Source organism: Ursus americanus, chromosome 28, assembly GCF_024610735.1.
Source record: "Ursus americanus isolate L20-20 chromosome 28, mUrsAme1.1.p, whole genome shotgun sequence".
NCBI lineage: Eukaryota > Metazoa > Chordata > Mammalia > Carnivora > Ursidae > Ursus > Ursus americanus.
Genome location: NC_142154.1, coordinates 30,283,815 through 30,308,378, shown reverse-complemented (window position 1 = coordinate 30,308,378; position 24,564 = coordinate 30,283,815). Strand labels below are relative to the sequence as shown.

Genomic DNA, 24,564 nt, shown 5'->3' with positions numbered 1-24,564 from the left:
GTACAAGTAGAGGATTAGCAGAAGTTAATGGAAGGCCCATTAAAGTTAAAAAATGTTTTTGCCCTAAGGATATACTGTATGGTGACTAACATAACATAATAAAAAATTATTATAAAAAAAAGAAAAGAAAAAATGTTTTTGCCATTGCTCGCAGTCTGGGAAATACAAAATAATGCAAAACGTGAACCTATTTTTCACTTATCAGGCTGGCAGAAATTTTAAGTTGATGATATGTAGTGTTAAGCAAGTTAAAATGCTGGGAAGAAATCCGCTCTAGGCTTTTGGTGGCAGTGTAAGAGTAGCCCTTGGAGAAAGTGCTTTGGCAGAATTTTTTTTACCTTTTTAATGCACATACCCATCAATCCAACAATTACGCTTCTAGATGTTCTGTAGATAACGGATACACATAAACATAGGGCACTCATAAAAATGTTTATTGTAACATTATTTGTAAGAATGAGAAAAAGGAAAGAAAGTAAAGGCCCATTGATGGAGGAATGGGCACATAATTAATATATGTATATCCATAGGAAGTGTGATACAGGAATTTTTTTTAATGACATATCTGTGTATTTTGATGTGCGTGTAAATGCCGAAAGCAGTGATTCTCACCGAGGGACAGTTTGTCCCCATCCTTCAGTGGACATTTGGCCATGTCTGGTGACATTTTGGTTATTAAAACTCAGATGAGAGAGGATGCTTACTGGCATCCAATGAGTCGAAGCCACAGTGCTGATAAACGTCCTGCAGTGTACAGGGCAGCCCCTTACAACAAAGAATTATCCCGCCCAAAAGCTCAATAGTGCTAAGGCTGAGAAAACCTGACATGAAGAGTCTGGTAAGATACAGGTCGGTACGTGCCACAGTTAGGTGTCAGGGAAGGACAGGTTTTGAGGAGAGAGAAAAACTGGGACTTTTGGATTTTTTAAAACTATATATACTTTTGTTTTTAATGAGAATCTGTCACTTCAATTTAAAATTAAATTGTCAGGCAGGAAGACAAGGCAAGTATATATAAAGGAAGAGGAGGTGCAAGGAGGATCCAATTTAATTTGCGTGTCTGGTGTTTGATGGATGGGAAAGTAAGAAAGCTAGCTTAACTGGCCCAGAGTTCTGGTAGGAATTAGTAAGAGATTATAATAAAGAGGAAGTTCGGAGCCAAATGTCATAACGCCAGTAAGAATTTGGACATAATCAGTTAAGAAGGGACCATTTTAGACTCCTGAGCAAGTGTGCACTGTGATTGTATTAAATACCTTTTCTTAGTAGTTTATGAGCACTACGTAGAGAGAAGAGGAGAAGAAATGAAGTCAGGGAGGCAAATCTAGTTAATCTAGGCCTGTGGTCGGTATGGCCGGGACGAAGGTGAGAGCAGTGACTTGGAGAGAACAGAATAAATCGAGGGAATATTTCAAACAAAGGTTCTTGGAGACTGTCATGTTTTTGTCATTTCATTTGTGAATGAAGTTTATGATTTCTGATTACAAGCCATTAAGGAGTAGAAAGAACACTAAGTCAGAAGACCAAATCCTGCTTACTTGTTTTATAAACAGAATTTATTTAACCTTTATAAGCTTAAGTTTTCTCATCTAAAAAAATGAGGGTAGTAACTTCTCGTTGCAGACTTTTTTTTTATAATAATTTTTTATTATGTTAGTCACCATACAGTACATCCCTGGTTTTTGATGTAAAGTTCCATGATTCATTACTTGCGTATAACACCCAGTGCACCATGCGATACGTGCCCTCCTTAATACCCATCACCGGCCTATCCCATTCCCCCACCTCCTCCCCTCTGAGGCCCTCAGTTTGTTTCCCAGAGTCCATAGTCTCTCATGGTTCATTCCCTTCTGTTTACCCCCCCTTCATTCTTCCCTCCCTTCTCCTACCGATCTTCCTACTTCTTATGTTCCATAAGTGAGTGAAACCATATGATAATTGTCTTTCTCTGCTTGACTTATTTCGTCGCAGACTTAAAATAAGAATTCAGTGTGAGGATGGAAGCCACTACCTGCATTTACAAATCCGGCTACTTCCTGCACTTAAAAAATCAGCCACCAGGTGGCATGTGTGTCTTGGTCATGAAGTATAATTCCTTTGGGTGCCTGAGTTTCTTGAGATTTCAAAGGGTCCTTCCTCTGCCTTTTCAACTATGAAGTGTTCACACTTTTTTTCCCCCAATGCTTTTAGTGTAAATAGGAGTACTTTTCTGATATTAGCCACTAAATGGAAAATGCAGAGTAAGTTATTCCAGAAGTTATAACATTTTAGAGATGGATGAAGCCTTAGGTATCGTAGTTGAGCCCAGGAGTTGGCAAGCTGTAGACCCTGGGCCAAGTCAGACTTGTTATTTTTATGACCCAGGAGCTAAGAATATTTTTTGTGTGTTTTCAAATGATTACATTTTAATAGGTTATATAAGTAACTACATAATATTTGCCATTTTGTCTCTGAGCCTGTAAATATTTACTATCTGGCTCAGAAGGAATTAGTAAGCTTGTCATAACTAGAATTGGAGCGCTTAATGCCTAGCCCTGCACTGTCCTAATAGAAAATGTACCTTTTCCTTTCTCCTTTGACTCTTCGTTTACACGTTCTAACCTAAGTTCCATTGCAACCTCACACGTTTATGAGAATTGTACTTTATAACTCACCCTGGATCTTGTCCTGAAGTCAGAAGTTTTTTTCCAGACAGGCACTTGGTTCTGGGACCTCAGACCAATCTAGAGTTAAGGCTTTTGCAGGTACTGGCTGTTTATTATTTCATCTTAAGGAATCATACCTATTACTGATTTTTTTTTTAGCGGTAATGTTTCTGTAGAAATTGGTTCTAAGTTTTTCGTTCCCTTCACTCATTTCTCCTGGTTTTTTTTTTCCTTTCACATAGGAATGAACAAAAGGTGTATGTGATATTATTACTATACAGGGTTTATGTAAGGAGGCAAATTTCCATTCATGCATTCTGCACATATCTGTGGGGCTGCTTCCACGCGTGAGCGTTCTGCTCAGTTCTGCTCTGATATGCGAATGTGATCGAGACACTTCAATTTAAAGTAAAATAGGGGCGCCTGGGTGGCACAGCGGTTAAGCGTCTGCCTTCGGCTCAGGGCGTGATCCCGGCGTTCTGGGATCGAGCCCCACATCAGGCTCTTCCGCTATGAGCCTGCTTCTTCCTCTCCCACTCCCCCTGCTTGTGTTCCCTCTCTCGCTGGCTGTCTCTATCTCTGTCGAATAAATAAATAAAATCTTTAAAAAAGAAAAAAGTAAAATAGCACCCCCAACTATCTTTCTCAAGATAGTTTCAACTCTTTGTTTAAACTGTTATGTACAGTGAGCAAAACAGACCTCATCTGTGCACATGGAGCTTGTGGTTTGGCCAAGTGTAAAATCCCATACTTCCTTTTAGGCAGCGATCGTTTGTGATCAGAGCAACTGTCAGAAACTTCAGAGTGTAAGAAATCAGCTGATACCCTCCTTTTAAGTCTTGTGATTTGGAGGGTTAGCTGAAGAGAAGATGCCCGTCGATACCTCAGGTATCTTTGAGCAATAATTTTTGTTGCCATTGTCCTCTTCTCCTGTGGACCTAACATCGTGTACAGACAATCACTCTCTATGAAGATGTGGGTAAAAATCAGGTAGTTTTAAAAACTATAGAAAACCACTGAAAAGTACTTAAATCTCTGAAATGTAAATGTTCACATACAGTCAGGTGGACTGGCATATGGTCATGTAGAACTAAACAAATTTCAATGAGTGATTTCAGGAAGAATTACCAATATCTTAAAGTAAGAATTTTAATTCAATAGATTATGTAGTTTCAAGTAATTTTGTCCACAGAGTAGTTTGGGGCCTTTTTATTACTCTGTCAGGATAGATACAGATCTCTCCTTACATGATCGACAACCTTAAAGGCCAGCTGTTTGTCTAGAACAAATGAATTCTTCCACAGTATTTGTCGAAAGCTCTTGTGTATAACACAGACTGGTTTTTGTTATGGTACGTACAGTAGACTGAGTATAATTATGGACCCAAGTGTGGGACACACAGACCCCAGGTTAGAGTCTGGAAGCTACTGCTTTTAAAGAAGCCAGATAACTGCTCCTGTGTTTTCAGTTCATAACACTAGCCTGCTAGATTCACTTGTCCTGTTTGTCATAAAATTTGTCACATATTTCAAATCAGTTTAGATATCATTGTGAAAGAGTATTTGTTTTAACAAATAAATTATAAAAATCAGTATCAGGATTAGCTTATTTTATAGATTGGGTTACTTTAGTATCATTTTAATTTTTGACGTTCCCAACTTTAAAAGTGATCATCTCTAGCTTTCTTTTTATTGAGTCTTTCATCCAAAATATACACAGAATTCTTTGATATTTTCTTTGAAAACTGGGTCATACTTGTAATCACCTTCTGTTTGTCTCCTTGAAAACCACTCCTTAAAACTCAGCGATTCCTAAAGCCTACAGAATTGATGGCCAGTTTCCCCATTTGAAACGGCAGCGAGAACACCCTTGTCTGTGCCTTCTCTGAAAGGAAGTGGCAGTTATGACCAGAGAGTCAGTGATGTTTAAGCAAGAACGTCAGCAAGTTATCAGACCCATGTGAGATTGAGCTTTGCCACTCTCCATATTCAGGTCCATAAACTGTTCCATCCCGAAGTTTTGCTTTTTGGAGAGTTAATTTGACTTAAATTAAGATTTTTTTTAAATTCAATTAACCAACATAAAGTACATCACTAGCTTTTGATATTATGGTCAGTGATTCATTAGTTGCGTATAACACCCAGTGCTCATCACATCACGTGCCCTCCTTGATGCCCATCACCCAGTTACCCCGTCCCCCCACCCACCTCCCCTCCAGCAACCCCTCAGTTTGTTTCCCAGAGTCGAAAGTTAAGATTTTGACATGGCATTGTATCTATAGGAATTGCAATGAAAATGAAACTGCACATTCTAGAAGTATTCCTAACCGATGCTGTTTCTTTCCACACCCCTCTTTGTCCAAAGGGAACGTGTTGAGAATACCAGTCGCCCAGGAGAAATGCAGGTAACCATTCAAAACCTAATGCCAGCGACTGTGTACGTCTTTAGAGTTATGGCTCAAAACAAACATGGCTCCGGAGAGAGTTCAGCTCCACTCCGAGTAGAAACACAGCCTGAGGGTAAGTCTTCCATCTGTCTGTCAGCCCTATCTGTCAGTAGACAATAGGACGGTCTGCCTTCCACATAGCCTTGCGAACCAGAGCAGTGCAGAAGGTACAGTTCCTTGCCGTCAAGGACCTTATGAATTAGTTATGAATTAATTCCTGTCAAACACTGGCAAATAGTATAAGACAATGGGACTCCACTGAAACACACTCAAATTTTACTGATTCTTAAAGACCTGGCTCGGATGCCTTCTAGATCTTTCCTCTGATCCTATCTAGCTAATATTGTACCTCTGTAATTCTAGGGAAGTAGGCGGCACAATCATTTCTTCAAGGAGTTTGATTAGAAGGAAGAGACTAAGTAAGAATGTAGATGGAGGGGAACCTGATTCTCTAGAGAGTATTTTAGGGATGGGAAGTGGCTAGAAGATGTTTTGGCAAAAGACGAGTTAATGGAGAGAGATTTGTACTTCATCTGGAGGTGTTCAGCCTGTGGCAGGGGAGGCGTAAGTGTTGGAGACAGCCCTCACAAAATATTTTACATACTTAGCTGAACAAACCAACTTAAAATTTTTCCCATTTATTATGCCACTGTGCAGGTGAAATGAAAGAATTTCTTAGTGCCTTTTTAGGATATTTGCTTATGTTTATCCAATGAATATATTGAAAGTGATTTCAAGGGAATCGTGGGATTGTTTTGTTTTCCTTCCCCTTTAATAACTTAGAGGAAAGTTTTCTGTAGCAGCAGAAGTGTGAGAAATCCCACCTGTCAGGCCACACAAAATAATGCTCTTAACATTAAGTGAATAACGTGATTCATGACTAAATAAAGCAAACAACTGTCAGAGTAGCCACATTCAGGTTTCTCTGCTTTGGTAGCGGAACTGCCAAGCTGTGGTGCTGTCATTCAAGAAAGCTGGTTTGTTTTACAAAATTTTGCCAGTTTTTTCCCTGTTCCTTGAATCTAATGGATTCTGTTACAGAAACACCGGCACCAGAGAAGTTGTTTTCAAATATAGAATGTCTCCCACAGTGTAGGCATAGGCAACCTCTGGAATTTGTGTATAAACTGGGACTGGAACTTGTCAGTTTGTCAGTCAGACAAAAAGAATATAGTAAAAAGGTACGGGAGCTGTTGTAGGAGTTAGAGCTGGACAGTCAGACCAGCCCTCAAGTCTTCCAGTCACATACATCCCACGGAGGGCCTCAGAATAATCTAACCGGTCTTGAGTCCACACGTTAGAATCAGAAAGTGTGCAGCTCCTGGCTCCACCACTCACCGACTTTCCCGTCATGGGAACAGTTCTTAGCCTCTCAACCTCATCTGTAAATAGGGCTGATAATAGTATCCCTCTCATGTGGGTTAGTGCAAAGATTAAGTAAGACATCATTTAAATACGTGTAAAGCACTTTAAGCTGGACTGAGTGTAAGCATTCAATAAATGGTAGCTATTTAAAAAATCATTATTTAATCTTATTCCCTTACTGTTTTTTTCCATGCGTATGTTTACATGTCCTTTCTGAACACAGATCTGATCATGTCATGTCATGTTCCTGCTCATAATTTTTCAGTAATTACCTAACACCTACAAGAAATGAGGCACACGAAAGCTCCTCGTTATCTGGCTGTGTCCTCCTCCTCAGCATTCTCCCTCCCACATTCATTCACTATTCACCCTGAACCATTACACCGTCTTCTCACATATCCTCCCCATTGAATGGAATAATTTTTCCCTTGGTATCTGAGGAAGCGTCTGGCTCCCCAGAAGTCTTCCCCAGTCCTTCCCTTGCCTACACATCCCCCTTTCAAAGCAGAGTTGTGTATTCTCTTTCTGTTTTTGTTACAGTCATTATGAAATCTGTTGGCACTTGTGACTTTTGCACTGTTTATACGTCTGACTTCCCTCTAGACTGGGAATTCTTTGTGGGCAGGGATTCTGTCTGTCACCGTAGCCCCAGTGACTGGCAAAAGAAGGCTCTCTCTCTTTTTTAAGTTTTTTACTTTAATTCCAGTATAACTAACATACAGTGTTATATTAGTTTCAGGTGTACAATAGAGCAATTCAACAATTCTGTGGATTACTCAGGGCTCGTCATGATAAGTGTACCCTTTAATCCCCTGAAGACTCTCTTTTTGTGATGGCTGCTTTAATGTGCTGTAGTCCTGCTGAAAAACTGGGATTTTATAAACCACAAGAAAAATTCCACAATGTTTATTTTTTCCTTTGAATACATTCGAGATACTTCACAGATAGTTTTTGGTTATAATTTGAGTCATAGAAAGGAAACTGTGTTTAATTATATATTATCCTAAAAGCACTTCAATCAAATCAATTGTTTTCTCAGTTTTTATTGTTTTTAAAAACATGGCCAATGTGACGTTATTGCTGAGAATGGTTATTGAGGAGTGCAGTGAATTTCATTCATTTGCTGTCTCAAAATTTTCTTTCTAGTTCAGCTCCCTGGCCCGGCACCTAACATCCGAGCTTACGCAGCTTCACCTACTTCCATCACCATCACCTGGGAAACACCATTGTCTGGCAATGGGGAAATTCAGAATTACAAATTATACTACATGGAAAAAGGGACTGATAAAGAACAGGTAAAAGATGAAGCCTTTTTTTGTAAGATATATTTATTAATTTGAGAGAGAGAGCATGAGCGGGAGGAGCAGAGGAAGAGGGAGAGAGAGAATCTTAGGCAGGCTCCACACCCGGCATGGAGCCTGACATGGGGCTCCATCCCAGGACCCTGAGATCATGACCTGAGCCGAAACCAAGAGTCGATGCTTAACCGACTGTGCCATCCAGGAGCCCCAAAGCCATTTTTCAGTCCATTGATTGGAATAGTATTTTGGAAACATATATTTCCAAAACTCAATACTTGCTTGTCTAGAAATCTCAGGATAAAAAAGTTGTATATAGGAAATGAAAAGTCAGCAGACTCTATTTCTTTGTACCAAGTTATATTCTGTAGTTTTTATCAGGAAGGGTCACTAAACATCAAGCAGTATTTCTCAGTTAATTGCCAATGTTTCTGATTAATCTGCTTTGATTGTTAAATAGCATTTTGTGAAAGGGACAAAAATCTGCATTGTATCAAATGAAGAATTTGTATAGTTAATTATTTTGCAGCATTTCTTTTGGCGGCTTGAGTTGTATACATGTGAATTATTTTACTTTATTCAAGGATGTTGACATTTCAAGTCACTCCCATACCATTATCGGGTTGAAAAAATACACAGAGTATAGTTTCCGAGTGGTGGCTTACAACAAACATGGTCCTGGAGTGTCCACACAAGATGTTGCTGTTCGAACGTTGTCAGATGGTGAGTCTTTCCGCCTTTGGATCACATACCATGTGTGGGGGCCCTGGTGAGGTCATGGGCTTTGACATCAGAAGATTCAGGTCAGATCCCAGTTCTGCCCCTTTTCTGGACTTTAGTCACTTTACATGTCTGAGCATGCTTCTTTATGCATAAAATGTAGATAATACCAACTTCATTGGGTTTAAAAGATTCACTGAGAGAGGGTAGAACATGTAGTGCCTGGTACGGAACAGTTTCTCATGTTTTTATCTTTAGTAGGGGCTTTTGTATAAGTAAATGTTGCTGCTTGTTCATAACACAGACCATTCCAGGGCTGATGGAAGGCTGGCTTTATTTCACTTTGCAGTCATATCTGTATGCCATATAGCTCTTTGCAATTCCTCAGTGTTTTGTGACAGTTTCATTGCTTACCTGTGACTGAATTTCTAAGCTGAGTTATATTCATGTGACCATGACCTAGAGCAATATTTTTTAAGCTACAGCTTACCAAGGGGATTGAGTAGGTCAAGACCGGCATTTTTTATTTTTATTCTTATTTTTTCACTATTTTTTAATTTAAATTCAATTAATTAACATATAGTGTATTATCAGTTTCAGAGGTAGAGGTCAGTGATTCATCAGTCTTATATAACACCCAGCGCTCATTACATCATGTGCCATCCATGATGCCTGTCGCCAAGTTACCCCATCCCTCCACCCACCTCCCCTCCAGCAACCCTCAGTTTGTCTCCTGTGATTAAGAGTCCCTTATCGTTTGTGTCCCTCTCTGATTTCCTCTTGTTTTACTTTTCCTTCCCTTCCCCTGTGTTCCTCTGTTTTGTTTCTTAACTTCCACATGAGTGAGATCATTGTCTTTCTCTGATTGACTTATTTCGCTTACCGTAATACCCTCTAGTTCCATCTGCGTTGTTGCAAATGGCAAGATTTCATTTCTTTTGATGGCGGAGTAGTATTCCATTGTGTGTGTGTGTATATGTCTATATATACACCCCACATCTTTATCCATTCATCTGTCGATAGACATCTTTCCACAGGTTGGCTATTATGGACATTGCTGCTATAAACATTGGGGGGTAGGTGCCCCTTCGGGACATTTGTATCTTTAAGACCAGCATTTAAAAAAAATATTATTATAATAGTATAGAAAATAACAGTGTTTATTGTGGTTAATAAGCATATATATTGTTTCCTGAAAGTCATAATGTTTTTCAAGAATTCAGGCCTGTTTGTTTGCTTGTTTATTTCTAGAATTTTCCTCAGTTTGGATATGTCTAACAGGGAAATTCTATAAAAAAAATAAATAAACTGGCCTGATTTAAAAAATGTTAGTCTCATGAAAGAAAACCAGGGGGTGGGGGGCAATAAAAAAAGTGAAAGGACTATTCAGAGAAAAAATGGGGGACTATCACTATCCACATAGTGCTATCAACATGAGGGCATTGGCTGCTAGGTTGAGACCTTCGGGTTGCATAATTAGTGTTTAAGATGTGCATTTGTGTAAAGTCTGGCCAGGAATATCACATGATGGGGTGATATGTGGGTGACCGAAAAAAAATTTTTTTTCCTTTTTTTTTTTTTTTTTTGCCTGTCCAGTTCCCAGTGCTGCGCCTCAAAATCTGTCCTTAGAAGTAAGAAATTCAAAGGTAAACTTTATATTGCTATTCATTTTTATTGGCATACTGTCAAGTCTCAGAAGGGCTTATAGAGAAGGAGATTCTATATCAAAAGAATTGTAATCAAGCAGAGAAATAAGGTGTCATAGATATTACACCTGCCAGTAAAGCTGGACTTAGAACCCAACTCCGTGTTTTCCGTTTAACTTTACTGCCTTTCTCTGATGCCAAGATTACTTTAGTCTTTCTGCAGATGCATTGTGGTTTTGCAAATCCTGACATTATAGATCTTAGCAGTTCAGAACATTGGTGATAAAGTGGAAAGAAGTAAGTTGTTTATACCCCAGCCCCTTAGTACTGTGAGATGAGCCCACTGTGAAGTGAAGGTAGACAGCCGTCAGAGTGGTGCACAGGCTCAGACTCCCTCTGAGCCGAGTCCACTGTGCAATGAAGGCCATGTGTGCCTCTCAAAGGCCCAGAGCTGCTTCTGGACTACATTGACAACTGAGACACTCAGTCCTTTCAAAAAGTACCATGGGAATCCTTGTCCTTTAATTAAAAACCAGCTATTAATTAATGATTCCCTTCTTGAAGAGTTTTAGGCAGAAATTGTCTAATTTCAGCCATTCCACAATGGAGATAGAAGAGAAACTTAAACCTAACCATAGTTTACTTCCTAATCTATGTGCCCTCTGACCTTATATTTTCCTTCTGAAAGCTTTTCTGAGACTCTTGCCTAACGTCTAAATACCCAGGAGAATAAAGGCCCAGAGCATACTGCCCGCAAATATAATCTTCCCATTTGATCATGGAGGATTTTTAAAATTAAAAAGTAATTTTGAGTGATCCCTAAGTAAAACTCTGTCTGAGCACCCTGCTGCCTTTCTGTCAGTGAATTCAAGATAATTTATAAAACAGGAACAAGATTTTGCTTTATTCAGTCTTCCCCATAATCTTGTCTTTCCCAGAGTATTGTGATTCACTGGCAGCCACCTCCTCCAGCCACACAAAACGGTCAGATTATCGGCTACAAGATCCGCTACCGAAAGGCCTCCCGAAAGAGTGATGTCACTGAGACCTTGGTAACTGGGACACAATTGTCTCAACTGATTGAAGGTAAGCTGCCTTGCATGTGGGTGAAAAGTAGGAGCTGGCGTCTTTTTCAGGCATTGAGTTTTGCTAGCCTAATGACTACTCTGAGCAGTTGACTTAAAGTAAAAACAGTTCAAAAGAATTTGTAATGGTTCGGTCTACGTCTGACGTGATAAAAGTTAATTGAACACAATCTTATAGGTTCTGTCATCTCTGAGTGTTGAGATTGTGCTTGAGTTTTATTTCTTTACTTGTGGTTTTCTGTATTCTCCACATTTTCTTTTTTGAATATATATAGAGATCTTCCTCAACTTATGATGGGGTTATGTCCCAATAAACCCATCAAAATTTGAAAATATCCTAACTCAAAAATATATTTAACACACCTAACCTACCAAAATCATGGCTTAGCCTAGCCTACCTTTAACATGCTCAGAACACTTACATCAGCCGACAACTGGGCAAAATCATCTAATATAAAGCCTATTTTATAACAAATTATTGGATATCTCATGTATTTTACTGAATACTGTACTGAGAATGAAAAACAGAAGGTTGTAAGTGTGTAAGGCGTTTACCCTCGTGATCCCAAGGCTGACTGGGAGCTGCCACTGCCCCTGCCCAGCATCACAAGAGAGGATTGTGCCTCCTATCGCTAGCCTGGGAAAAAATCACACTTCGGAATTCAAAGTACAGTTTCTACTGCATGCGTATTGCTTTCGCTTCATTGTAAAGTCAAAGAAGAGTAAGTGGAACCACCCTAAGTCTGTACTAGTTTTTTGCAATCTCAAAACAAGGTAAAACAAAGCTATGTAGGCCAAAAATCTGCTCAGTCTAGCTGGTAGCAGAGGTCTACAAAATGATTTATACATATACATATATATATATGTATATGGCACTGACACCACACATGCGTGTGTGGCCCGAAACATTTGTGAATAGCTATAGCAGTGCTGTAATCTTTCTTGCTTCTACTTGTTACATGATAAATTTTAGAGAATTCTGTCCAGGATAGCTCCTTTTGTGTAGATTTCCCTTTATGTGCAGCAGAGCAAGTGGCATACTCGGTGACAGTGGGCCCTACTGCCTCTCTGATATGGGCTTCCTTTACAGATGACAGAATAGCCCCCTCTTCCTTCCTCCAGTAGGGGGAGTAGACTTGGCTCTGCAAGGGCCAGTTGACTTTGCAGGAGAAGCATGGGAAGAAGATGAAGTGCTTTTTGCTCTTTGGATATTGGGACCGTGCTTATAAAGAATAAAGATAGATGCCCCTAAGAGACCATTTTGGAGGTTCCCAGCAGAGCTGGTAGAAGAAAACTGCAAGAATTGGAGATATTGACATCATTACCTAAGCCCTGAGAATGAATTTCATCACCCTTGGGGAGCTCTCAGCTTCCCTTACGTTGCCCCCTCCTTGGTAGAGAAACTTGACATCTGCCACTTTCCTACGCCTCTAGGGGCCAAGTTCTTGACAGAACCAAGATCTGGGGTCAAAAAATGTAATGCGATGAGTTTCTAAGAACTAAGTGAGTCACTGGCAGTGAAAACTTGTACTCCTGTAATCCAACAAGCTTTTCTCCTTACTCCTCACCTCAAAGATGGATTGACTTCTTTCAAAATAGGTGAATGTTTGTCTCCAGGGGTAGCTTTCAGTCTGAGTTTCTTCACTTGAACCCCACAGCTCTAAGCTGCAGTGAGTAGACATGGTTGCAGTGGTGTTGCTGAGACATCTCACTAAAGGAGCGTTACAGTACAGTTGGTCTCGGGTGTTCTTAAAAACCAATTGCCATGAGAGACTCTGGACTCTGAGAAACAAACTGAGGGTTACAGAAGGAAGGGGGTTGGGGGAGATGGGTTAGCCCAGTGATGGGTATTAAGGAGGGCACGTGTTGTGATGAGCACTGGGTGTTATATGCAACTGATGAATCATTGAACACTGCATCAGAAGCTAATGATGTACTATATGTTGGCTAATTGAAAATAAAAGAAAAAGAAGTTGCTGATTTGACTCCAAATACAGATAATATTTCCCATCCGTAAGGCTTTTATTTTGAATATTTAATAGATATTTACTCTATGGTACTGTTCTTGCTGCTAATAATGTAAAAACAGAATATAGTCCTGGACCATGAGGAGACTATTCATTTTCTCAATGAAACATTTGATGTGTAAGCGAAATAATCACCTTCATGGTAAAAATAGCTTTTTCTTTATGGAGAGAATCATTGCATTTTGAAATCCTGTTTAGATTCATTTGTTTAACGGACTTTATTGAACTTGTATCAGCATGTACTGGCATTAGGTACACGATGGTGAGCAAAAATGGACATTTTTGCTCTCTTGAAGCTTGGTAAGTATCAGAGAGCAATATGGATTACCAGGGTCCTGTCCTGAACCACAAATGACATGACTCAGTGTTAGCCAGAAGTAATTGTTTCTTCATTTTGCACACTTACGGCACTTAACACATTCTGCCATATCTTTATAATATGAATTGTGGATCTTAGTTTGAGTCTATGAACTCTGTAGGTTACCTGGGGGGAAGGGAACTCTTAACCTCTTTACACACGCATCTGTTGCTCACACGTGCACGCGTGCGCGAGCACTCTCTCTCTCTCTCTTTTTTTTTTTTTAAAGATTTTATTTATTTATTCGACAGAGATAGAGACAGCCAGCGAGAGAGGGAACACAAGCAGGGGGAGTGGGAGAGGAAGAAGCAGGCTCATAGCGGAGGAGCCTGATGTGGGGCTCGATCCCATAACGCCGGGATCACGCCCTGAGCCGAAGGCAGCCGCTTAACCACTGTGTGACCCAGGCGCCCCTCTCTCACTTTCTTTCTTATCTAACTCCCCAGAGGGGAGGGAATGATAATTTGTTTGAATTCTTTCAGGACCTCAGTTGAGCCATGTTTGCCAGTAGTCCATACTATTTGTCTGTTAACAGTTACAAACACATGCACAGCCCTTTCTGGCACTTTCTGCTTCCGTGTATGCAGGGAGGTGACGGGTAAACTGACTTGGGCCCAGCCATTTTGCTTCTCCTTCTGCCTTGCTTGTTGCTTTTTTGTGGGCAGACAGCTTCAGGATGGGCCTGCTGAGGACAGAACCTCCCATCTCTTCTCTCACCGGGTGACAGGATTCATTAACTGAGCCATCCTGCATCCTGGCCACGTTCTCTCTCTCTGTGGTTCTCTCTTTAGAGCTTCTGTACAATGCTGCTGGCCAAAGATCCCAGTATTTCAATGTGCGGAGACAAGATCATTTCTCATAACCTTGTAAGATGTAACGCAATATCTAGTATTTAAGTGCTCTAAAGATGCATACACGTGAACTGGACACTGAAAAATAGTTAAGGTGGTAAATTTTGTTATGTGTTTTAACCTAAAAAAAAGAAAAAATGGATGCATGAATTATCTGAATAGCTGACTCTATTATTGCCTGTTGCTCTACTTTGCAGGGTAGACTAATACATGTGAATTTTTGTTGCCTTCAGTACATTGGTGAATTTATTACTGATAGTGCTATGAAAAACTGCATAAAAGAAAGGCTTTGTTCCTCTTTTACTTATTGTATATACTTATGGGCAAACAAGCTGTTTTGAAATAGGTTTGTAGGCCGTATTCGGATGTTTACAGTTGTTCTACTCTTGTTATGGGATGGCTCAGAGAACAGAGGTGAGGTGACCCAGCAGCAATTACATCTTTTAATTCTTTTCCGGTGTTGGGTGTCTTCTGAGACCAACTGACTTTGTTCCTTTGTTATGACTCTTTCATTATCCTTGACCTCTTTTTGCCCTTAGCTTCCTAAGTAAAAAAATGAAGGGATTACATTAAATGATCTCTGAGGGGCCTTCAGGCTCTTAAAAAAAAAGGATCTGTAATCTCCTGGGAACTCCGCTCAGTGGTTTTCCTCTTGATTGTGTGGGCTTTCGGCCCCTCCTGGAGATGTGGGAGCCCCTCTGTGCTATGGGGATGTGTTGCTTATACTCTATTAACTTTAACTGAAAGCTTGTCGGGATAGTAGCTGTGTACTGACTTGGTGGATGAAATACTTCACGAGAAAGTATTAATCTTTTGTTTTCCAGACTCTTACTTCAGCTTGTCTTTTTTTGTTTTTTGTTTTTGTTGTTTCTTTTTTTGTTGTTGTTATTTGGATCTCAGGTCTTGATCGGGGGACTGAGTATAATTTCCGAGTGGCTGCTCTAACGGTCAATGGTACAGGCCCGGCTACTGACTGGCTGTCTGCTGAAACTTTTGAAAGTGACTTAGATGGTAAGAACAACAATCCACAGGATTGGGAGAAGCTAGGTACTAACCAACTGTAGTCAGATGAGTTAAACTGGAAAGCCACAGCTTTGGGGGTGTATGTGGCTCAAGTCTGTGAACTTTAATGTATCACACTGCTGTCATTACTGTAACACAGCAAGTCCCCTGGAGTGCTTCCCCCTCCCCCACTCCTGCCCCAGGGGCTTTGAGAGACCTGTCCCTTTAAGGAGAACCAGAACAAATAAAAATGTACAGGTGCTTTAAGTCTAGTTTTTCATCAAGGCCGTTGAGTAGATGGATGATCTGAAATTTCACACTGAGCCACATCAGCCTGCCTCCCTTTTTCTTTTAGTCCTGGACACACTGCCCTTTTTCTACCTCTTCATTCAACGAGTACCTTTATGTAGGTGTGCGTATGTACCTTTATGACACACAGGTGCTGCACTTGGGAGACAAAAGACTGGGTCCTTATTCTCATTCTTGGTTTGCCAGTTTTTAAATTTAGATAGCAGGTTATGCCTCGAAGTAACAGATTTGGAAGATACTATAAATTGCTACCTTTTTTAAGCCTCTTAGTCTCCCACCATTTAAATCAATATGTGGTTCTAAAGTTTCCTATTTTCTGACTTATATTACTTAAGGGAGTAAATAATTGATACAATTGCTGTAACGTGATACGTGATAATCTGTTGAGAGCAGGCTTCTAATTAGTTGGTGTTAAGCCTTTCTCATTCCCCCTAGTTGAGTCTGGGACTCAGATGTGGGACCAAGGGGAATAAATACCTATTGAAAGGCAGTTTATTTGTTTCTCTCCTTTGGACAGAGGTTCTTAGACCTCTTTGTCTCCCTTCCAGATTAATGTTGCATTGCCTTGTATTTCAGGCTGTTTGGGTTTTGCTTTCTTCTCGGAATGTGGTAAAACCATGACCCATACTACACTATACATACTGATTCTCTGTGAATTCTTGGGCATAATGGAAAAATCTTAACCCCAGATAATTTGGCAGGAGGCTAAACACCATGCCCCAAGGATGTAAATATTCTAAAGTCTTGCTTTTCTACTTCCTTCCCAGAAACTCGTGTTCCTGAAGTGCCTAGTTCTCTTCACGTCCGGCCACTGGTCACTAGTATTGTAGTTAGCTGGACTCCTCCAGAGAATCAGAACATTGTGGTCAGAGGTTATGCCATTGGTTATGGCATTGGCAGCCCTCATGCCCAGACCATCAAAGTGGACTATAAACAGCGCTATTACACCATCGAAAATCTGGGTATGTATGCTGGGGAGAAGAAGTAATTGCACATGGGATTTCTTTCTTTTGACTTTTTATTGTACGATAATTTTTTTTTACAGAAAACTTATTTTTTATAATAATTTTTGTTATGTTAGTCACCATACAGTACATCCTTAGTTTTTGATGTAGTGTTCCATGATTCATTATTTGCGTATAATACCCAGTGCTCCATGCAATATCTGTTTACAGAAAACTTTAATACAAAGAGGGGCGCCTGGGTGGCTCAGTCGGTTAAGTGTCCGACTCTTGATTTTTGCTCAGGTCTTGATCTCAGGGCCATGAGATCGAGCTCCGCATCGGACTCTGCGCTGGGCATGGAGCCTGCTTAAGACTTTCTCTCCCTCTCTCTCTGCCCTTCCCCGACCCTGCTCACACTCTCCCTCCCTCTCAAAAAAAGGAATAGTACAAAAAATTTCTGTATATTCTTCACTAAGAGTCCCGAAAAGTTAACATTTTACCGTATGCACTTTATCATTCTCTTGTCTTCCTGAACGTACATATTTTTTCTCTGAACCATTTGAGAGTAATTTACAGAAGTGATGCCCCTCCACCCTCTGATACTTTAATGTGGGATTAAAAATGAGGGCGTTTTCCAGTATAACTACAGTACAGTTACCAAAGTCAACAAATTAACACTCAGATAGTATCTGTAGACTTTATTTATATTTTACTAGTCGCTTCGTTAATTTCCTTTATTACAAAAGAAAAACGTTGTTTTCTGGTCCAGGATCACTTATTGCATTTAGTCATCACGTCTCATTAGTTTTCTTTGCTACAGAACAGTTCCTTGGTTTTTTCTTGAATTTTATGACTGTGACATTTTTGATAAATATAGGCCATTTATATTTTGTAGAACATCTCTCAGTTTAGACTTGTCTAATATTTCCTCGCTACTCTCAGCTCACGCGTTTTTGGAAGGAATAGCGTACGTACCTTGTGTTCTTGTCAGCGCATCTCCTCAGGAGGCATGTGAAAGTCTGGTGCTGGTGATGTTAGCTTTAATCACTTGGTTCAGAGGGTAAATGCCACATTCCATAAAGGTATTGTTTTCTCCTTCAGAATTAATTAATACCTTGTGGGGGAAATACCTTGAGTCTTTGTAAACATCTTGTTCCTGGTCAAACTTTCCTTCACTAGTTTTAGTGTCTTTAGTAACGGTTATTACTGTGGTGTTTCCCAAGTGAATTTCTAACTCTATTATTTCTTCTACATTTATCAGCATTCTTTGGTAAGGAAGAGCTTTCCTTCTCTCCCTTAGTGAAGTAGTAGCTAATGGGAGTCTCTTTATGACTGATTTTTCTGTTTGACATCTTCCACCTTTCTTTGAGCACTTTCTTCTTTTTTGATGCAGTAAGATACAGCGGGCTTATCTGATATTTTCCTACCCTTAGCCCTTGAATCAGTCATTTCTCCAAGGAATGCTGGTTTCTTTTATGGAAAATGACATTTAGAAACCAATATCTGAGCACTATACACTCTCCCTGTTACTGGGGTAGAAAATCCTGAGGCATCTACAAAAAAGGCTACTAAGACTATAAGTGAGTTCAGCAAAGTCACAGGATACAAAGCTGATATACAAAAATAGTTATATTCCCATGTGCTAACAATAAGCAGTTGGAAGTTGAAATTAAAACAACAGTACTACTTACATAGCACCAAAAATATGAAATACTTAGGGATAAACTTTAAAAATATGTACAAGGTCTGTATACTGGAAATTAGAAAATTATTGCTGAGAGAAATTAAAGATGACTTAAGTAGAGGTACCATGTTTATGGACTGGATAATATCATTAAAATGACAGTTCTCCCTGGTGCATTTCCAAGTAAAATCCTGGCAGACTTTTTTTTACAGAAATTGATAAACTTAATTCTAAAAATCAGAGGAACTAGAATAGCCAAACAGTTTTGAAAAGGAGTATCAGGTAGTGTGGTCTTTTCAACATTTCTTCGGGTGTCTTCTAAAGACCCACATCCCCTGATTTGAGGACTTATATGAAACTATAGTATTCGAGCCACTCTGGTGTTACTGGTGCAGAGGTAGGTGTTACAGATAAATAGAACAGAATGGAGTCCAGAAATAGATCCATATATAAATGGCTGATTGATTTTTGACAAACACGCTAAGATAATTTAGTGGGGAGAGGGTAGTCTTTTCAACAAAAGGTGTGGGAAGAATTGGATATCTGAATGGGAGAGAAAGGGAACTTTCCTTGACCTTTATTTCACATCATACACAGAAACAGACCTAAATGCAAGAGCTAAAACCATAAAACTTCTAGAAGAAGACAGGGAAAAACCTCATGACAGTGAGGTAGACAAGGATCTCTCAGGATGTATAAAGTATAAGTTATTAAATTAAAAAATTAATTTATAGCACTTCATTGAAATTTAAAACATCTAACTTTTGGAAAGACACCAATAAAATGGAAAGATGAGCCACAGATTAGGAGAAAATACTCATCATTCAAATATCAGACAAAGAAATTGAGTCAAATATCAGACAAAGAAATACAAAACTCTTCCAACTTAATAAGAAGATGACAATCGAGGAAAAGAGTAGGCAGAAGATTGGGATGAGCAGTATACCAGAGAAGATATATGAGTGGGCAGTCAGCACATGAAAAGATTCTCAATGTCATTAATCATCAGAGAAATGCAAGTGAAACCACAGTGGAATCCCAAGTTCCACCTTATGGGCTTACAGCACATGGAAACCCAATTTACTCTTCTCGTCCAAGCCCTCCACTGTACAGCAACATCACTAAACCGTTGGTTAGTTGACACCAAGAGAGGATTCGGGCACAGCCACCCTCACTGCTGGGACTGACCCCGAGACGTTGCCCCAGACAGTGTTTCTGTGCTGTGTGTGCTGCCATCTCCACATTTCCCCACACCCTGGAGGAATCCCACATGAAAGTTGTAAAATCTTCTTTCCTGACTTCTTCTGCACTTAAGATCATGCACTGTTACCCTTGAATTTTTTAAATTCTGGAGAATTTTTTCCTAAGTGTTTTCACTTGTTTCCTTCCTTCAGATCCCAGCTCTCACTATGTGATAACCCTGAAAGCCTTTAACAACGTGGGTGAGGGCATCCCTCTGTACGAGAGCGCTGTGACCAGACCTCACACAGGTAAGCCATCCTGTCCATCTCTGGTCTTCGGCACTTTTTCCAGCAGCTTATGTGGAATGTTGTCATGAGGTCTGTCCCGTAGGTATCAGTGGAAGGGAAAGTGTATGCCCGTGTAGGCTTCAGGCTTCATATAGGAAAAGAGGCTTTCAGCACAGAAATTTCTATTAATATCTGTTCTGCTTTTTAGGAAATATTAACAATCTAGTCATTCATATAAATAATTCCATGTAGATATGTAACACATGTTTTTAATGTGATCAGATCTAGAAACTATAGTTGTGAGAGAATTACAAGTGATTTTGGGGCACCTGGGTGGCTTAGTTGGTTAAGTATCTGACTCTTGATTTTGTGCCAGGTCGTGATCTCAGGGTCGTGAAATCAAGCCCTGCATTGGGTTCTGCGCTGGGCATGGAGCCTGCTTGAGATTTTCTCGCTCCCTCTCCCTTTGCCCCCCACCCCAAAAAAAGTGGTTTTTGTCTTTTGGTCATGTGACTTATAACATGAGTGAAAAAAAATGAACAGGTCTCCATATCTCTGGAGGAATTATATAGGTTACTGATGGTCTCAATAAATGTGTGTGATCAGTGAATCCAGCATTTTCTTTACTAGTCACCTGAGTTGATCGGGAGAGTATTTTTCTGTTTGCTTTTCATAAGCTTTATTTATATAAAGACTATAAAGTCAGTTTTACTATCCATTTGATCAACTGTACATTTATTACAAATGAGACCAAAATATTTTTTGCAGTAAAGGAATATTCATATAATGTAAAATTTTCTGTGGATAAAACATCTAATGTAGAGCTGAATGAGAAAGTTTATTGGAATAAATATATTAGACTTGTAAATTTTTCTAAAGGGTCCTAAAAACCTAAGAATTTATCATTTTCAGAAATGCTCTTTTCCGTTTGTTTTCCAGAGCTGTGTATCTCTATTGCCTGCTGTATTTTCTGGCTACTTTGTATAATAGTGCAAATTTCACATTATTCTTTTTAAAAAGATCCTCTCCGCCGCTTTTTTTCTTTAATGCTTTTACTTAACAAGACCAACATCATGACTACATGTTTGGTAGTTCTGTCCTGTCTTCTTCTGTGTGCTTACAATTTATAAGTTCTTCTGCGAAGAGCTTTGGTATTTCAGAAAGGAAAAAAAAAGTAAGATGAAAATGAGAATATTTAAATAAGTGTGTTTGCTACTTTCTGAAATTAGCCTATAATAGAAAAAAATTTTTTTTGAAATTATTTTCTTTTATGTGACTTAAAAATATAGCCTTCTGGCTCGAAGTGTACAAGGAAATGTTCCTAAGTCATCTAACCTTGTTTTCTTTTCCAAGAGTTATTATAAATAAAAAAATTTTCTCAAATCTAATGATTTTTGCACCCAAAGGTGCATTTCCTATAACTAATTGGTTTGTTTCCTGACCTTTGAACAAAGCCCTTGAGTATAATGTATGCTGTCCCTCTGTTACCTTTAGTCCTCAGTGTGTAGGAAATACACAAACGGAGACTATGACGTTAGTTTGGCACTTATTCGTACACAAGGTTCATGCCATTTCAGGTTTTGAGTTACAGGAAGGGCTACTCTCCATAACCATGTGGGAAACCCATTTTAAAACCTTAACTTAGGGGCACCTGGGTAGCACAGTCGTTAAAGCGTCTGCCTTCGGCTCAGGGCGTGATCCCGGCGTACTGGGATCGAGTCCCACATCGGGCTCCTCCGCTATGAGCCTGCTTCTTCCTCTCCCACTCCCCCTGCTGTGTATCCCTCTCTCGCTGGCTGTCTCTCTGTCACATAAATAAATAAAATCTTTAAAAAAAATAAAAAATAAAAAAATAAAAAAATAAAACCTTAACTTAAAATAAAAAAGTGTGTAGGTACTTAGAAAACCTGACCAAGAGTTGATAAAGCCCAGTGGATCCTGCTGTTTTGCCCTGGGCTCATGGTCCTTGGTGCCTGTGTGCACATTCTAGCCTCTATTTTGACATTGAGCTTTGAGAGGGTGTCAGCTGCATATGGCACAGGACATATGAGTATAGACTTTCCCTTCTATCAAATAAGTATCCTGATTTCTAGCATTCATAATGGCTGTCACTTGGACCCATAAGTATGTCATTTCCTGTAACTGATTGGGATTCATTAGGTGGGTTATTCTCATTCTACTGGAGAGAGCATAGCAGATACTTCCTCATGGTGTCGGCCTACCTTGTCCTCAGGAAGAGCAATGCTCTTGAGTTCCTTTTGATTGATTTGGATGTGAGCCATTTTGCTGTACTGCTTTTAGACCCAGGACATCAGCAGATCTGAAGTGGACCCTGTGTGGGTATCGGATAAGCCTCAAACCAAGACCAGGCTAAGTTGCCATTGGCTGGCATTCAGGACTCAGGCTTGAGAGTAGGACCTTTACTTTCATTGACCTGCATTGATACGCCATGTCCCCAAAATTCAGTCACATTCACTTAAATACCAAAACAGATCATGAGGATTGTGTTGCTTGTTCTGAAATTACACCCTTGATTTTAAAAGTAGTTTGTATCCTCTCACAATCCTTTTTGGAAAGGAGATAGAATTTTCAAGTAATTTAAAGAAAATTCAAGTATGAATATGTTAATAAAATCACTGGATTATCAACTGTTAATATACCTACAGAATACAGTAGAGAATATAGTTAATTATTTCCCTAGACATTTTCCTGCAAAATTTTCCTGAAAGAACACAAGTGGAAATACTCTTTTTAGTGAATGGTGGTTATCTATTAATTCCGGATTCTCTTTCTCTTTCTCCGTTTCTCACCTTTCATTCCATTATATTTCCCTGCATTTTCCTTTTCTTTTATTTTTGTTTACGTTAAAATGCCACTTCCCTCTTTTAATTACTTTTTACCCAGACACTTCTGAAGTTGATTTATTTGTTATTAATGCTCCATACACCCCAGTGCCAGATCCCACTCCCATGATGCCACCTGTGGGAGTTCAGGCTTCCATTCTGAGTCATGACACCATAAGGATCACATGGGCGGACAACTCCCTGCCCAAACACCAGAAGATCACAGATTCCCGGTACTACACAGTCCGATGGAAAACCAACATCCCAGCAAACACCAAGTACAAGGTACTGGCACATTTGCTCTGGGTGAGAAAAGCTAACTATTGATGTTTCCTAGTTCTAAAGTCCTTGATTCTTATGCTTCCAGAATGCAAATGCAACAACTTTGAGTTACTTGGTGACTGGTTTAAAAGCAAATACACTGTATGAATTCTCTGTGATGGTGACCAAAGGTCGAAGATCAAGCACATGGAGTATGACAGCCCATGGTACCACCTTTGAATTTGGTATGTGTTGTCTGAATCTTGTATCAATGGCATTTCTTCTCTTTGTAAGATGTGAAAGCCAGTGGAAGTCCAGCTAATGTCGGGCCATATTCCAGGTCATGAGACTTCTCATCACCTGCTTCTGCTACCCAAGGACAGAATCAAGGGTGTGAATTAACTCACTTACAGAACAGAGTGAGCAGCACAGCTGGAGTTCAGTGTTTGCCTTTTCAATTGATGAATTATGTTTTCTTCCTCACTGAACAAGAACATTAGCAAATAATGGGATAATAGAATGCAAAGTATACTAGATTTTAGGAATCAAGGGACTTGAGTTCAATCCCAGGTCAACCAAATACTGACTGTGTAAGACATACGTAAGTCATCCAGCCTATCGTTTCTTCCATCTGTAAAAGAGGGGTAATGATAATAGCTGCTTTTCCTACCTTCGAGGCTTATTGTGAGGTAAAACGAGCAGACGAGAAAGCACATGGTAATTATGAAGCACTGTACGGATATAAGGGATCTCTATCATTAATCCTGCCTTATTGCTAAATTGAGATAGAAAATCTGCCAAGGCCGTGCTTGCTAGAGCCTCAGAACTTTACCAGGGAACCCCAAAGCTGCCCCAGCAGCTTGCTTACAATCAGTTAGTATCTGGTAAAATCCCACTGGGGCAGCCTAAGGGATTTTGTCTGTAAGTAAGCATGAGAGAAAAGACGCCAAAGCAAATTAAGGCAAAAGCAGGCTCTCCAAGTTTGTGATTCTGTTTGCCTTTTGCTCGTTTGTAGGCCTGCCCTTCTCCCTCTTGTACTTCCCAGCATGGGGATATGTGTAACCATCGGGAGTCTCTGGCCCTTCCGGCCTCCTATGGCTTTTTTCTCCTGTACATAAATAATGAAAAAGTGGAGCTCTCAAGTCTCTCCAGACTGGGCCTGGCCCTAATGTCTTTATGTCTCCTGCACAGTTGATAGGACTTCCTACAGAGACGAAGGGTTGGATCTGGAGAGCTTAGAAATAACAGTGCACAAAAGTTTAAATAGACCTTGAGTTTGCTTTCTTTGCTAGTTTTAAGAATATCTTTTTGCTTCATTCCAGTCTGTTAGTTAATAAATAATATTATATATTCTCTTAGGATATCTGCATTTCACCAGGCTTCCCTCCATTTTATGATAGAAAAATTCCAGTATTTCAGGAAGAGCAGAGTAAATTTAAGGATGTAGTTAATTTGCTCATTTCTCTACTAGTACATGAAGAGTTACCAGCCATAACATGGCGCTACAAGAAACACAGTGTTATTTTTATTTGATTAGTGTTGTTTCATAAGCAGCTTTACATTTCAGAGCCATAATCTCAAATAGTTGACAGTGTAAACTTAAAATAAAAA

At 39.7% G+C, this 24,564-nt stretch overlaps 1 protein-coding gene across 7 annotated transcripts in view; it reads left to right on the top strand.

The window, feature by feature from the left end:
• NEO1 (neogenin 1) overlaps positions 1–24,564 on the top strand; it is a 237,694-nt gene that overhangs the window by 183,884 nt on the left and 29,246 nt on the right. For 6 of the 7 annotated variants that reach the window (XM_045795253.2, XM_045795258.2, XM_045795257.2 and 3 more), the window contains 10 exons: positions 5,010–5,164; positions 7,603–7,751; positions 8,339–8,477; positions 10,071–10,120; positions 11,059–11,206; positions 15,342–15,452; positions 16,520–16,714; positions 19,775–19,870; positions 22,754–22,977; positions 23,060–23,198. In XM_045795253.2, the coding sequence (XP_045651209.2) occupies positions 5,010–5,164; positions 7,603–7,751; positions 8,339–8,477; positions 10,071–10,120; positions 11,059–11,206; positions 15,342–15,452; positions 16,520–16,714; positions 19,775–19,870; positions 22,754–22,977; positions 23,060–23,198 (1,406 nt within the window). The remainder of the gene's footprint in view (positions 1–5,009; positions 5,165–7,602; positions 7,752–8,338; positions 8,478–10,070; positions 10,121–11,058; positions 11,207–15,341; positions 15,453–16,519; positions 16,715–19,774; positions 19,871–22,753; positions 22,978–23,059; positions 23,199–24,564) is intronic. The other variant, XM_045795254.2, reaches the window with a different exon arrangement.